Source organism: Myzus persicae, unplaced genomic scaffold (assembly GCF_001856785.1).
Source record: "Myzus persicae strain clone G006 unplaced genomic scaffold, MPER_G0061.0, whole genome shotgun sequence".
Taxonomy (NCBI): domain Eukaryota; kingdom Metazoa; phylum Arthropoda; class Insecta; order Hemiptera; family Aphididae; genus Myzus; species Myzus persicae.
This window is the reverse complement of record NW_019103798.1, coordinates 53859-70513: the sequence shown is the minus strand read 5'-3', so window position 1 is coordinate 70513 and position 16655 is coordinate 53859. Positions and strand designations below refer to the sequence as shown.

At 31.2% G+C, this 16655-nt stretch overlaps 2 protein-coding genes across 4 annotated transcripts; both read right to left on the bottom strand.

Annotated features, from left to right (window-relative positions):
* Positions 1-2478: 2478 nt before the first annotated feature.
* Positions 2479-13795, bottom strand: LOC111035313. Of its 3 annotated transcripts, none has more exons than XM_022316881.1 (9): positions 13406-13795; positions 8881-8938; positions 8682-8818; positions 8255-8427; positions 5534-8192; positions 4467-5456; positions 4133-4289; positions 3707-4072; positions 2479-2642 (listed from the first exon to the last, which is right to left on the bottom strand). In XM_022316881.1, the coding sequence occupies exons 3-9, from the start codon at positions 8812-8814 to the stop codon at positions 2600-2602; spliced, it is 4521 nt and encodes a 1506-aa protein (XP_022172573.1). In that variant the 5' UTR covers positions 8815-8818; positions 8881-8938; positions 13406-13795; the 3' UTR covers positions 2479-2599. The 3 variants fall into 3 exon arrangements, with proteins under 3 accessions (XP_022172573.1, XP_022172572.1, XP_022172574.1); XM_022316880.1 differs by having other exon boundaries at positions 3711-4072; positions 13406-13794; XM_022316882.1 differs by lacking the exons at positions 8881-8938; positions 13406-13795 and adding an exon at positions 8525-8592 and having other exon boundaries at positions 3711-4072; positions 8682-8798.
* A 1059-nt stretch (positions 13796-14854) lies between these two features.
* LOC111035314 (cytochrome c oxidase subunit 6C) lies at positions 14855-16133 on the bottom strand. Its single transcript, XM_022316883.1, has 3 exons — positions 15976-16133; positions 15115-15291; positions 14855-15047 (listed from the first exon to the last, which is right to left on the bottom strand). The coding sequence occupies exons 2-3, from the start codon at positions 15285-15287 to the stop codon at positions 14972-14974; spliced, it is 249 nt and encodes an 82-aa protein (XP_022172575.1). The 5' UTR covers positions 15288-15291; positions 15976-16133; the 3' UTR covers positions 14855-14971.
* Between the last annotated feature and the right edge of the window lie 522 nt (positions 16134-16655).

Sequence of the window (16655 nt, the reverse complement as noted above, 5' to 3'; positions counted from 1 at the left end):
TTTAGATTCTGAGTGGAGCGATGGATGCATTGATTTTACAATGATGTGTGTTAATATATTATTAATTTTTTGTGTCTGTCATCACGGTTTTGACCAATTAAAGTGCTTTGATTTTCTTCAAGAGCAATTTTTCTGGTAGGAAAGTGAATCTAGTTGGTGCATTCGGGAAATTCAAGAATAACGTTTGTCATTTTGTTATTCAGTTACAAAACAGCCCAATTGATATAGGTATATTTAATATTTTTCCAGCATCACTGATAATTTAAGAATAATACTAATTCAACTTACATTAACAATAACCAATAACAATATAAAATATCCTAGACTGATATACCGTCTCCGCTCAGAATCATTTTTTGTATGCAATGATATCATATCATAGAATTCAATTTTAATAAAATCCATTACAGCGATCTCCTTGAGTCTGAGACCTAGAAACCTTAAGTAGAGCAGAGCGACATCAACTTACCTGTTTTTTAGTTATAATTATTTATGATTATGTCATGGTTGTCTATCTACAACGGTGGTTATGTTAAAATAATATTAATTATATTCTATATTTCTATGCTAGCATTTATCAGTTATCGTTGATTGATAAATGACGTCATCAAATTCTGATCACGTCATAAGTACAAATTCTTTCCAAAAAAAAAAATATTTATTGATACAATATTACATCAGGCTACAGAGGTGCCAGGCCATCCCCCTCAATAGATCAATATTTGGCCCCACGGGCCAACTGTCCCCATTGTCCCCCTCTAAGTACATCCCTGAATACAAGACTGGAATTACAGAGAAAATTATAAGGTTACCATTATTGTTAAAGATTAAGATTTTCAAGAAGAAAAATTTGAAAAGTACCAGTTTTGTTCAGATGACTTAAATCAATGTTTGAGTTAGATTTTATCTATAAATTTAGCTGATATATCTCACATTCAACTACTTAAAAACTTTACACCGATACTCCAATTTCTACCTTGAAAATCTTGGATCTTTAAACATAATTATTAAGTAAAATATAAAATATGATTACCTGAAACATATATATTTCTTAAAACTGAACAACTATTTACAATAATAAAATGTGTATATGTCGTCTCAAATATATAATTGTACATATGTATGTATATTGATTTATACATCAATTTTGTTTAATTATTTATAAATAGAATCTACAATACCATATATAATTACTATATAAAAATTAAACAATTACAAATTTTTTATTTTCTATTTTTTTTTTATCATAAGAAGGTGTAATGCAAACAAAATATGTAATTTAAAAGTTTAATTAACTCGAAAACTAATTTTCGATTTGATTTTTTTGTTAAAGCTGCCAATAGTGTATGTGTGATAATTGCACCAATGACAGAAAAAAGGAAATTAACATAATTTGTTTTTAAAAATGTGTAGCTAATCATAATAATTATCACTATAAAAAAAAAGGTATATTATTTACACACACAAAATTATTGCACTTACTTTTTTTACTGTTAAGATTGTTTAGATTAAAGTTTTATTGTCACTAACCGCCAACAGCGATCAGATTGTAAATATATATAAAAAAAATAATAATATAATAAAATAAAATAAAATAATAATATAATAATAATATAATAATAATAATATAATAATATAATAATAATAATAATAATAATAATAATAATAATAATAAAGCTCAAGAAGAAACACATTATTTTCACCCATTAAAAAAAAAAAGAAAAAAAACACGAGTAACAAGGTTTACTTAAATTTTACAAGAATGTTTAACTTAAGTTTACATGAAATTATTTACATAAAAATGTTTAAGGGACAACAAAATGCACAAGACACCTATGACACATTTTACAAAAATCATGTGTAAATTTAAAATTTATGAAATATCATTTTAATATATATATATATTTTTTTTTATTTTATTTTACTTTTTGAAAACGCAACAAAATGTCCAACATTAATTTACATTTAATATTTACATAACAAGAAACATTGATGTAAAAAAGGAAAAAAAATACTTCAAGCATATCGTAAATAAAAATTAATTTAGTATCTCAATTGTTTTTGCTCTAATAATAATATTCCTAAGGCAACAACCAACAGAATTTATATATATATATATATATATTCACACATATATATAAAGACAGCAATGATAAAAATAACAAATAACTATTTATTGAAAATAAAAGAATGAGAAATTATATGAGAAATGAATAATAGTTATGCTACACTTCTTCTTATAAAATCTGAATACATTTTTTAGTATAAAATGTATACATACATATACATATACATATACATACATATATACAAACATGTATTCATTCACATACAGACATTTGTACATATGATATACCGAGATTATAATAATAATAAATGTATATATTGTATATTGTATATATATATATATATCAAATTGTAAGCTAATAGAATCCAAACACATTAAATTTAACAAACAAAAAAGAGATACAAAATATTTTGCTATGTAAAAAAGAAAAAAGAACCTAATAGAAATTACCCGGGTCCGACGACGATGGCCGGAGATGACGCAGTATTATGTGTCGTCGGCGTCGGCACCGGTTGTGTATGTCATTTACCATCACGTGACGCTCGTCGTCGTCTCGCAACATTCTCCGGGTCCACTATTAACAAAATTAAAATAGTGATGTTATTTATTTACAATCGTTGTTTTTTGAATAATATTCATTTTAATTGGAAAAAAAAAAAATATTTATGTTACAATAAATTAATACTACCTATATTAATATCACAGATTATATAAACACCAGATGGTGCACTTCTTATTCAAGCCGCATCATTAATGAAAATTTTAAATGTCCATAAATAACTCTAATATAGCTTTAATATTTTGAAAATAATATATAAATATCAAGTTTCTACAGTTATTCAATCATTGATAATGTATCTTGTCAAAAACTGTTTGTACAAATATTCAAATGTATCCCTAATTATTACTTTTGGGAGATAAGATACAAAAGAAATAATTAATAAACAAAAATTTATAAAAAAATAAATATAAACTATAAAATCTCTATGCTTAGTTAAAAGCTAATAACAAAATATAAGATTGGTTCTGTCAAACTCAAATTTGCCATAGCGACATGAGAGAGGAAACAAATAAGGACTCAAGAAATTTTTAAATTATCTGTACCGGACAAAATAACTATTTTGCTCTCATAAAGATTTTGTCACTCACTAACAAGATTCTGGGACTTAAGACAACGCTACAGCAGCATGTGTAGCCTCTGTCTTACAAATATACAACATAGTAAAAACTGTTTTGTGTAGGATAGAGCAACTCAGTCTGTAGTTTTAGTAGAGATAACAAAAGTTTACACCGTATAGAAGACAATATTTTCGGTGATGTAGAATTTTTATTTGTTTGATATCATCAATAAGAAAAAAGTTATAATAATTTTAAAAATCTGATATTTTAATATTTTCAAAATTAAATAACTTTTGGTATATTGACTTTATCGATAAGATAAAAATCTACGACACAATCAAAATTCTCCTTCATTTGTAGTGAAAATTTGGTTTCTTAGGTATAACTGAAGCCATCTCGGTTTTTTCCTACGTGAAACAGTCTTTGCTGTTTTACATTTGTAAGATGAAACACAACACATGTAGGTGTATCAACCTCTAAATAATCATAGATAATGGATTCAATGATCGAAATTCTTACTTACTATTAGGCAACGTGCTCCTTGTTTTCCTTCTTGTAGTCTGTTTATCACCTTCAGCAGTCAAAATTTCTGATGAAGGTGATGTTATTGTAACAGTTTGCTTTGAAGCACTTGCGGCCCTAGTGTTAATAGTAACAGCTGTTGATTGAGGTCTGAGAGGTGTTTTATCAAGTTTAGTAGGCGTAGAAATTGTATTCTTCTCCTTTTTTTCAATTGTTTTACTAGGTGCAGACCTATCACAAGATTTGCCAGCACACGTTCTGTTAGGTGGATGTGTGTTACGATTAGAACGACGCGTGGGTGATGGTAAACTTGGTTGAGATGGAGCTCCCGAGGTGACTTGTACAGATACTCGCGTATTTGTTCTATCAGTAAAAAAAAATGTTATTCAATGAAATATAATTTATAAATTATATGCTTAATACCTATGAGAACGCGTGCTTCTTGTAGTAACTGCTGATTTTTTGGCTGCTTCTGTATCAGATGGTATATCTATCAAAAGTTGTTCTAATAGAGATTTATTTTCTGAGACAACATTCATAGGCACCATGTCCGATTTTCCAATTATATCATTTTCAATATCTTTAAAAATTAAAATAATAATTTATATTATTTATAAAAATAAAAACCATAAGAAATCATCTTAGATACATATTTCTAACCAAAGGAAAACATTAAAAAAGCTATTCAAAATTAAATAATCAGCTTAAATAGTGTTTTCCTTTGTGTCGACTATGGTACATAAAAACATTTACTTACTTGGTTTTTTTACCACGGGGGCATCACAATCAGTCTTACTGTCTTCAGAATCCATACGCTTCCTTTTCTTTAGTTTGACAGAGGGTAAATCTCCATCAGTCTCTGAAGAAGAAACAAGGTGTGGTTCTGTTTGATCTAGAATATCTTCAATATCCAATTTAGGCGAAACAGGAGGAGAATCGTCTCTAATTTTTTCTGGGTTAGAATATGTATATAAAGCTGGTGTTACACGAAATGGCTGAATATCATCTAAATCAGGAGAATCTGCTGTACTCTGTTGGTCTATAGATTCAACAGGTATTTTCGTTTCTTCTTGTTTCAATGGAACAGCTGGTTTCTGACCAGTTGTTTGATCATCTTTCCGACAAGGACTTTCTCCTTGGTTGGGACTTTTCTCTGATAAAGCATCCATAGACTCAATACCCGAATCTTCTCCTTGAGTGTTACCGTGGCCAGCAGGACTTTCACTCCCATTCATGTTTTTTGTTTCAGTTTGAACACGCTCACATTTAATATCTTCAACTGTAGGGGTTTCTATCCTCATGACATTTCTTATTTGTGGCACAGTATCTTCAAGTAACCTTTGTTTTAAGTTTTTTTCGGATACATCAATATCTGTAATAGGCAGTGTAAGATGTTCATCACGTTTTTCTATTTGAACACATCCAACAGTAACACAATTAGGTTTATCAACATCAAATTTTTGAATAAAATGATCATTGCGTTTTGCAGTCAATTGAAATTCTTTTCGTTTTACTCCACTTTCAAGTTTAGAATTTCTACTGTCTTTACTTTTAGAGTTAGTCACTTTTCGACTGACCACAGTTAAGGGTTTTTTATTCATATCCTTGTGAAACGTATTAGGTCCCTGTGGTTTTTGACCAGGTAAAAGGTGGTTGGAAAAGTGGCTAGATGTTAGATATGTATCATTAGACTGACCACTAAGAGATCTGTTCAATTTTGTCATTGAAGAATTCAATGTATGTGTACCTAAAGAAATAAATACGGAATTAGAAATAACAAATAAATAAACAATTATTAATTTCAATTTAATAAATTTAAGTTACCAATAAAAGGTATGTCGACACTGGTTCGTCTTTGATTATTTGATTGTGATCCACTAGGTTGAGTAACAGTATCCAGTCCATTGTTCAGGGCCCGTTGTTTTTCATGAAAATTGTTTCTATTTCCAAAAGTAGCAGCAGCAAGCATCCTTGCTTCTTTAACTGCCGATGATTTTACAACATTTTTAAACAGTGAAACTGCACTACTCTTATTAATTTTTGTTTTAGAATGGGTTCTTTCAACAATTCTGTGCAAGTTAGGACTGTCTACAGATCCTGTTCTTTCCCTCGGTAAGCATTTCTTTTTAGACTCTCTTTTTTTAACTTTATTGAAGCTCAAGCTCATCTTGTTATGTTTATCACTAGGCATGGACCTTAATATTGACGCCACTTCCGCTTCAGTTGGATATATTCTTCCAGGAGGTAAAACAGGATTGTAACTACTAGTGGGCTCATTAGAATCAACTGATGAAGATACAGGTTCTACAATTTCTTCGATTCTTTTTAGTTTCACTCTAGAATCATCTTCTTCAATATTTTCTAGCTTTATTTGTTTTGAACAAATTTTTAACAAGTCCTGGTTTGAACTTTTAGTTTTTAAGTGGTTTACGCTAGTTTTTACTTTACACCCTGTTGATTTCTTACTTTCATCGTCAGAGTCTTTCCATTTCTTCTCCTTCCTTGAACCAATTACCACAGCAGCATTTCTTCCTCTTAATGAAATATGTAAAGGCGGTACACGAAGTCCTTCAGCAGAAGACCCAGCTAATGGTGTTGACGGATTTCCAAAGTGCCTTTTATCTACTTTACATAAAGGAGAACTACCAAATGAAACGTCAACTTTATATGGTTCTTTCTTTTCAGTCAATTTCTTCAACCGTAATTTTATTTTTTCAGCAGGAGCAGGTAATGGACTTGATCGATGACGAGAGGATGCTTCACTGTTAGTTGATCTTACAGTGGCTTCAGAATCAGATTGATCAGTAGTAGTATCATTACGACGGGAGGTAGGTGAACCAGTATCTTCATCATCCGAAAATACAGAATTGGACCTATCATTTGTTATCGGAGAAGAAAAATTATAAAAACTATCATCTGCTACTGGCAAATTTTTTATTTTTTCTTCTGTATCACTTTCCGAACTACTATCGCTAGACATAGGTTCCATATCTCCAGTCAAAGGATTTATAAGAAACTGTCGCTGTTTACCAGAAGAAGTTAAAGGTGGAGATTTTATCGGTTGACTAGATACCACACTTTTTTGAATTTCTTGACATGTATTTTCTGGTTGCTGAGTATTCAATCTTTGTTGCAAGCTGACTTCATTAGGTGATAGATCAGGTTTTTTATTTACAGTAATAGTTTGTGCCTGATTATGATTATGAGTACCCTGTATAAGATTATTAAAATTTTGCTGGGACGTTTCATTATATGTACAAGGGGTTTGAGAAACATTTGTTATCTGATTATTAGGTACAGGATGGAATGAATTATTGGAAGTGATATTCTGGGATTGACTTGAAACCGATGGACCTTTTTGCATTAGGGTAGAATCATGGCTGCTAACAGTTGTCAATTGAGTAGACATCAAATCTGTCCTTTGTTGCAATATGGCATTGGTCTGAATTGGTTTATGCGACCCTGCTGGGCTATACTGTGTTTGTAACCTAATTTGAGGCTGAATGAATTGTTGAGTTATATTTGGCTTAGCCATCAGATGATTTGAACCTTGCCTCATTTGATTGATATAACCTTGGTTGAGTTTTAATTGATTGGTAGTGATAGTGACATTTTGGGGAACAGTTTGTAAACGGTTTTGGGTAATTGGTGAGCTTGACAAGAAGGCATGCCGAATAGCATAAGAAGTTTGTACATTTGGTGAGCCAACAATCTTCTGTGTTTGTGAGAGCTCTTGGGAAGGCACATTGTGTTTGTTGACCAACCTAGTAGTTGGTCCATTAGGAGATCCAATGGAATCTACTCGATTCTGAGCACTGTTGGTAACTGAATCTGGTAGCTTCTGTAGCCTTTGGACAACTTGAACATCCGAAGCAACATTAGCAAATGCAGATTGGGTAAACTCTGAACCAGAAAAACCATCTTGATTTTTCACCACATTTGGAGAAGGTATTAAAGGTTTCTTATGTTTGTCCATTGGTGGAGGCATTTTTCCAGCACCTTCATTTTGTAACAAATTAACCAACAATGGACTTGAGTGCACTGATGCATTTGCATCCCCTGATCTTTGGGTTTTATACACTCCGTTTTGAGATCCTGGATAAGGTGGTGGAGGTGGAGGTCCGGTGTGCATTGACTCTCGGTTGTGTATGGTCTGAGCAGCTTGGTTCATGCTTACAAACGGCCATATGTGGGGTCTTGGGGATGGTTCTGCCGTGGAGGGCAAAGGTGGTATCGGAGGCAATGGGGTAGAATCGACAGCCACTACGTTGGGGCTTTTGAACTGGGGTGTCGATAAGTGAGGCGATGGAGACTGCAGAGCAGGAGATGTTGCGGAAGCCATAGCTTTGATCAATGAATTCACAGCAGCACTTTCTTCTGAAGCAGTTGGCTGACTCGTGTTTGATGGACCGGCTGATGTTCTTAACACTAATTCTTGGCTTTCCCCACCAAACCGATTGCCTCCAAGTCTTAAAGAAATCATCTGAACACAAAATATCATAGAATAATATATTAAATATATAATATACTTTATGATTAACAAACCTGATCGCCTTCGACTTGGACAGACAAAATTCCGAGCCTGGAAAGAGCTGCATCCCCTTGTTGTGCCAACTGTTGAAGCTTTGTAGCAGCTTCCCGTGGCACAGTAATAGTTACCCTTACAGAATTCCATGGCTCAAGTTTGTTCACATAAATCCCTTTCTCTTCAGCCGAACCTAAAAAAAATTGATGAACAAAAATGAAAATTAATCAATTTTAGAAAATTAAAATAATTTTTATTATGATCCACTATTATTTATTTGAAGTAAGTACCATTCATGTCTAGTCTACATTGCATGCTATGGGTTTTTTAAAATAATCTACAGGTGCTTGTATAGTTCCTAATAAAAAAAAGAAACAAAAACAAAAACAAAAATATTAAACTTAATGTAATAATAAACATTTTAATATATAACAAATATAAATTTACCTTGAAATAGAAGTTCGTTTAGATCTTTCACGATCTTATCAAACTGTTGGTTAAATTGAGGGTCATTCAGGTCCCCTTCGCACGTGACAATGGTTGTAACCAACTGAGTAGCACCATCGCTATTTGCGGCCATTTCACTGAAATTATAAGATAGTACATACAATACAAATACAACCAGATTTAAACTATATTAACATACCATAACCAGATCTTCCATTTTCTTACAAATTGGGTTTAAATCCAACTATTTGATCAACCTAGAACATACAACACAAAACAATTAAAAAATAATTTAAAGTGAATGTTTTCACATATCTAACATGTATATTGTGATCCACAATGATAAACGTAAAAAACATTTTTAAAAAAATTACAAAGTTACAAATGCTTGAAAGTACCTATGAATAGTTTAAAAAGTCTAAACATTTTGACAATTTCATTGTGTTTCTATGGAAAAATACAAATTAAGTAAAAGTGGAATGTTTCAAGAAGTTTCTACAATTAATATTTGAAAAAAAATAACAACAAGTAATGGAAAAATCAATATTCCACATTTGAATATCCAATGTTGTCCAAATTGTTTCAATTGATTATACAAAAAGGAGGCGACATTTTTTTTTTATTTCCAGTAATAAACGTCATGAAATTAAAATTTAAAAAAAAACGTTATGAAATAAATACCTATGATTTATAATTAAAAACATTTTTATTAACAAAAACATAATAATTAGGTAGCAAATTCAAGTGATCTTGATGAATAAAATGCATTTTTTGAACTTTAAATGCTTATAATCACATAAAAATGAGCCATATCTAAAGTTATAGGAATGAATTATAATGTATCAACAATTTACTCAGGTACAACTTTCAGCTATAATTAGTAGGTATATTAAAATACATATAATTAAATATTTATATTGGCACAAGTTTAAATTCTTAATAAATTTACTAAAATCAGCAAAATTAAGTAGGTACCACATGCCTACCCTTTCAAATAGATTGATCTCAAGTCAGGTATATGTATTATAGATGTTTACACTACGTTCCTCGTTTTAATTGAATTTATTTACAATTTACCTATAAGTAACTCTTAATTTGTAATCTCTTAGTACAATAAATAATCTAGTAGGTAGGTACCTCATTATAACAATACTTCTAATAATTAGGGAACAAGTAGGTACCTACCTATAAATTAAAATTAATTCATCATGCCAAATAAGTTATAACTGAGGTAATAATGTGTTAAAATATCAAATACCAATTAGTACAGTTCCTACACTAATAATCATCTATTAAGAGTTTCTTGGCTGAAATTAATTTTGAACAAAATTGTAGAAATGATTTAAAAAAATAACTCAAAAAATATTAGGAGGCCATTAAAGGAGTTATTCGTGTTATTCGAGGTGTTATTCTACTACAGGTACTGTATGCGTATATATACTATAAATATTTTATATTAAAGTAATAAGTATATTAGTTTATACATAAACAGGTGTCTTGTAAGCAATTTCTCCTAAAATAATGAAGATATCATAGTTTTGGTTTTTTAATAAGACTCACAGGGACAAAAACTATACATATTTTATGTTTAAATTTATTTTAATGTTTTGATAAAAAAGTTACTAAATATATTTTTTCACTTAATTATTTTCAAAAAAATTGAAGGTAGCCATTGACGTTACAATATTTTATTTCAATAATATGCTGATTTTTAATGTTTTTTTCTAGTTTCGAGAAAAATTGGGACCACACTGAAAGCGCTCACTGGCCGTATGAGCACGCACCACACAATTGATACCACATGCTATTAAATAATTTACAATATTTCTCAAAACTAGAAAAAATATTAAAAATTGGGAGACTAATGAAAATATAATATTGAAACGTCAATATTTTCAGTAAAATAAACTCTACAAAATATCTTCAATTTGTTGAAAAAATTTAAATAAAAAAATTGATTTTTCAATTTCTTTTTATTAGAACATGAAACACTTGTAGTTCTTGCCACTGATTCTTATAAAAAAAACCAGATCTATGATATCTTCATTATTTCAGGAGATATTGCAATGGGTAAATCCTCACGGGACACACTGTAGCAATAGAATTAATAAAGTGTCTGTAGTATTCAGCAATAAAAATTAATTTCATGAAAAGTTGGTTATTTATAATGTCATTTTATATTTGTATAAGCATTAATAAAACAATACTTAACTTGATTACTTTATATATAAATCTAAATTTAATAAGATTTAATAAGTACAAACAGAAGAAAGGTGTATAAAAATGTAAAACCTGTAGAAGGACATTCAAAATAGCTAATTTAATCTAATGTTGCCTTGCTGATGTATCACTTAGAATGTTATTACTTTATTAGTTATTGAGATTAAAATAAGTTCATGTTTTGCTGTTTACTATGAATAGGTTATAAAGGCCGATTTTTGAGATGAGTAGGTTAGTTCAGGGTTCGTCTATTACAATAATAACTATTCAAATTCAGCATAAACGAGTCCTTCAATATATCTACATTTACCAACTAACAGGAATAGATGCAAATTGCATCTAATCAATCCAAATCCCAGAAGTTTAAATTGTCGAACTATATATTATTTGTAGTTAGAAACCATCTTTTAAAAAAAGCCAGAAGTATTGGGTACAAAAAAATTTTAGTTTGGAAGTAAAATACATAAAAAAAAAATTTTAAATATGCAATGTTTTTATATAGATTATTTATTGAGTTGTGGGGAATTTATGAAGCATTATTGGGGTTAACTGCCTGATTTTCTATTTTATACATGTTAATACATGTTCACTTCTAAGAATTCAAATCACTTACCAATTTTTGATAGTAGGTATTATAATTACATAATTACTATTAAAATAAATGTTTAGTTCTTTTAAATATGTAATATGATAAAAATATATCATGTTAATTCTGAAATCATTATGTACTACATTACTTTATTGATAAAAAAAATGTTGATACTATGGATAATACAATAAGTAGGTACCTAAATAAGTAATTGTTCCAAGTAGGAATTCTATAAAAAATGTAATTATAATCAAATTGTTATCCTCTAAATAAAGGTTTCTCAAAATAGGTAGGTGTCACTCAACTAAAAATTTACTTGACACTATGTTGACTTATTTTAACTTATTTGGATTCCATACATTGCAGTAAAATAAAAATATCACATGTTCAAATTATTATTTAAAAAGATAAGAATATAGGTAAACGCTAGTAAGGAATATAACCCTATAGACACTGGTATTTAGACATTATAAAGGTGATATGTTCAATACACTTTTTAAACACTTTATTTGAATTTATTCACAAGTCAGTGGTCAGGATTAGAGCACCTCGATTACCATGGTAAATATAGTTTCTTGAGTAATTTTGTCTACAAAAAATACCTCCAATTTATTAATTTAACAACATAAATAAAATTTAAAATTTATGATTTTTTTAGGGACCAAGAGAAGAGCCAACTTTTTTTTTTATTTGGTTGTATAATTGTTATTGACATTAATTTGTACATAAAATGGATGAAAAATACACAATATATCATTACAAATGATTTTTGAGTTAAATTCTTATCATTATCCAGATAATTCAAGTGACTTTGTATTTAAAACAAAATAAAAGGTGTTGTTAATATTCAATGATAAACAAGGTATTTTTATTGAAGGTTTATCTTTTATCTCAAAATCGTGATCCCCGACTTGTTTTAACAAAAACATATTGTTATCGACAAAATTAACTAGATACTTAAAGTGAGCACGACACTCACATGTGACTAACAGCGGTAAAGAAGGCATAGCAATCAATAAAGGGTTAAACAAATGTAGTGTTTAAACGTGTAAAATATATAACATTATTCTACTAGGTACCTATTTAAGTTAAACTACAAATTCGTACACCAGTGTTCAATTTTCAATTTTAAAAAATCATGATTAATACAGAAAAGTCTATACTTGCAGATTAGTTAACCTTCATAAAGCGTTAGTCTTTCTTAGTTCATGCTAGAGATGTACAATCTTATAGACTTCAACTTACCAACTAAGACATTCATGCGATCATGAAATGGGTTTATATCTGAAATTCGGATGGTAATGTTTAACTAATTTAGCCTCAAGTTACAAACGCGTCAAAATCGGTGACGATGAAAAAAAAATCGAAATCGACGCGACACCACCAAGTAGTGTTCAGCCGACTTCGTTTAGGATTGACACCCGCTGGGCGCGTGTCGACCACAATCGTCTCTGAACACAAGACAACAACAACAAATAACCCGCAATAACAAAGTCGTTTTGGTCCGTGGGCGCGATAAACATTTCCAAATTCGATCAGTGTCTCGTCAAAACTCGAAAAAAATGTACAACCCCTCCCCTCCCCGCTAAGGAACGTGGCCCCAACACTGTGCGACCATCACAATAATAATAATAATAATAATAATAATAATAATAATAATAACACGGCGGTGGTAGGCGGGCGGCCGGGGGCCCCTCGTCGAGTGGCCAAGGTGGTTCTGTCGGCCACTCGGCCACGGGTAAGGAAATATTGAATCCGTTGAGCGAGAGGACTACGTTGTAGTCTGACGGACCCGACCACCATTTTGTGTAGGCCAAGGGAGCGGCGGCGGTGGTAAGCCCGCCGCAACGCCCGGTCGCCGCCGCCGCCATCAAAACCCTACATTAAGCTCGGTGTCAACCGATTTGTTACGTACATGTTGTTCCAGGCGGCCGGAGTGTAATCCAACGGACGTTGTTGCTGTACATCGGACACTTTTCGCGCACACACACACACACACACAAAGTCGCAATAATAATATTAATATCGCGGTATACGCACACACACTCACGCACACACACACACACACGCACACGGGAGAAACACCGCCGATGCGTTCACGACGAAGACGTTTGTGTTTCGGCGGACTGATGATTCGCAAACGGTACGTACGTCACGGCGATCACCAACACTGCGGTTATCCGTACGGGGTGACGACGAAGACGGCAACTACGAGCTTTCGCGAGTCTGGGGGTTTATTATCGTGTTGAATCGCGAAACGCTACGGGACTACGGAACAATAACAAGAGCGGCCATTTGCAATGCACATCACTGGCTGTCGCAGTGCGGCCAACGTGTCAGCGCACTAAATGTCCCACCAGTGGCGGGTGTGCTACGCCGCCGCCGAGATGATCCTGCCGACCGACCGACTTCGAGCGAGCCAAAAATTCCAGACAGTCGAAAAAGACTGATATCGGCGTTGGGGAAGTGCTTGGTTGGCGCTTCATCTAGTTTCGGTCTTTTTGGAAAATTTGACCGATTGGGTTGATGGTGGCGCCCGACCTGTTGGTCGCACTGCCGAGTAGATGCAAATCACGCGAATTCGAATAAAATATGCCGTTTGCGTCGCTATCGGCCACCCCGCCACAAGCGCGGAACAATGCAATAAGCGAATAAATTATTATTTCTGAATAAGTCGTCAACGGCAAGGCGAAAAGTACGATTTGGGTGGCGGACCTTCGCGTTGCAGTAATCAGACAAAGTAACGACTTTTAACCCTACGACGGTCTTGTCACCTCCAGCACCAAAATATGAGTTGGCGCACCTGACGTTATCGCTAACACACCCTCCCGAAAATCGTATAATAAAATCAGAAATATATTAATCGTTGTCCTTAAAGATAACGATGGTCGATGACTTCAAATCCAAAAATTAACGATAAGCGAACAATTTTGATAGTTCTAAAAATTTGATTCTTTTATTTACACAATTGCGCGTTATCCAAAGCAATCATCCGCCATGCAATAAAAATATACGAGCCGTGAAACGATTTTTCAGTTGGTTAATAGTTATTAATAACTATCTAATCAATCGTCTCGCCATACTCGGTCGATACATAGTTTTAATAGGATTGGTAAACTAATAGTGAAAATTCGGAGGATTTTATCTTCTGAATAAAAAATAAGTCGCCAAATATTATCAAGTATTTGATACTTAAATCGTTTTATCGATGCCAAAAGTATTAAACTAGGGTACTAGGCTTTGATTAAACTGTTAGCTTTATAATATTAAATTACTATGCCTTCAGTGATTAATTATTGATACAATTTAACTATAACCCCATGATTTTTATACATACACAATAATATGTAATAGTAGAATACAATCAGTAGCACATAATAATTAATTATATTTTATCATTACAAAAGTGTATTCATTGACTTTTCTGATCAAATAAATTTACATAGAACAACTAGTTAGTTACATTATGACATAGGTTATTTTAATCATCGGCAGGGCAAGATGAGAAAAGTCCTAATTTTCTCATTCTTTCAAAGTCCTTTTCGGCATCATAGTGTCTATAAAATAAAAGATTAAACTTGTTACATACTATTCACATTAAGATTAAAGAGATTTATAAATTACTTGTAAAATTCTGCGTAAGCTTTCTTACGAGGTTCACCAATGCCATATTTGTATGCCACACCAACTCCAATGGATAGAACAACGCTGAACACGAGGTGGAACTTGGTTTTTTTATCATAAAGTCCACGTAATTGTGGTTTTGCTAATTTTTGTACTACAGCTCCGGCAGACATGGTTCTAAAATAGAATTGTATTTAAAGTTAATATTAATATAACAATAATTATATTATATATAGTATACCAACTTTGTGAGGTAAAATTATAATGACACTACCTATATGTTGTATCCATAAATGATAAAATGTGTTTATTTTAAAAATGCACCATATTTTATTATTCAATCTTGAATAATAAAAATTGATATAGTATATTCTGGTTCTAACTCAGTTAAGTGTAAATTCTAGATACAATTTGAGGTGATGTCTTCATATTCAAATGTAGGCTTGGAGAATAATACATCATAAAATCCAGACTAAAATGATAACCAAACTTTGGTTTTTCGACATAGATATTCAAGTTAGATACATTATTATTTATTATATTGATAATAGTTTAATTCTTAATATAATGTCATACAATGGTCATTCCTGAACAATTTTTTTCTAATTTAAAATCATAATTTGAACTTTAATGGATACATAATTTATGCTCTACAAAAAATTAATGAGCAACATTTTCAATAAAAGAATCAATTGTTTACGAATCAATAAATTCTTATTTGAGTATTCAACAATCATGACCAAGTTAAACTTTTACATAATTTTCAGAAATTGACCTTCACGCATTATCAACTAGAGTTTACAGATTTTGCCTAAAATAACTAAATTTGATGTCTATATAAATAACTTAAATAATATTTACCTGTTTGGTGAATGAATAGTTATCCAAAAAAGATATTTAACTTTCCGAGAGAGGAAATAATTCACAAGCACAAGACAAATCAAAATTTCGATAGAAACAATCGCCTATAATTTCGGGAGGTATTATGTGTTTCAATGTTTGGTAAAAAATTACCTCGATGTACTAAACATCTGTTTTAGTTGTTATCTGTAACCCTGTATAAATGTCATGGAAGAATAAAATGGTAGTTACTATTTCCACTTATGGACTTAAGGTATAAACCACGGACTAAAATCTATCTTAGTCCGTGGTATAAACACAGAATAGATTAATCAGATTTAATATTATATATATTTAACATTTTAATAGCTTAGATTATATTATTATACTTGTATAATAGTTGTATATGATATATATATACATTATTATATACTTGTATATTGTTCTATGATATGATCTAAGATTAATAGTATAAGGTTTATGACAATTTCACACCTCTTTGATAACATGATTGCGTTCATAGACAATAGAAAAATCTAAAATCTTCTATAAGTTCTATAGTCTAGTTCTAGTAAGACTGTGACAGTTGTTCCACCCAGAGTAAATAATAATTACACATTTAAGTTCAACCGTTCTTACTTCTTTGTTGGAGGCCATCTTATTTGAAATTTAAAAACTAAATTTATAACCCTTAATTATTT

Bases quoted from the DNA above. Each gene is read 5' to 3' on its own strand.
- LOC111035313 (XM_022316880.1), bottom strand. From the start codon at position 8,814: ATGGCCGCAAATAGCGATGGTGCTACTCAGTTGGTTACAACCATTGTC. The intron at 4,290-4,466 runs GTAAGTAAATGT...TAATTTTTAAAG, and splicing joins CCCCGTGGTAAAAAAACCAA to ATATTGAAAATGATATAATT. The intron at 2,643-3,710 runs GTAAGTAAGAAT...TTTTGTTAATAG, and splicing joins AAGGAGCACGTTGCCTAATA to TGGACCCGGAGAATGTTGCG.
- LOC111035314 (XM_022316883.1), bottom strand. From the start codon at position 15,287: ATGTCTGCCGGAGCTGTAGTACAAAAATTAGCAAAACCACAATTACGT. The intron at 15,048-15,114 runs GTAATTTATAAA...TTTATTTTATAG, and splicing joins GCTTACGCAGAATTTTACAA to ACACTATGATGCCGAAAAGG.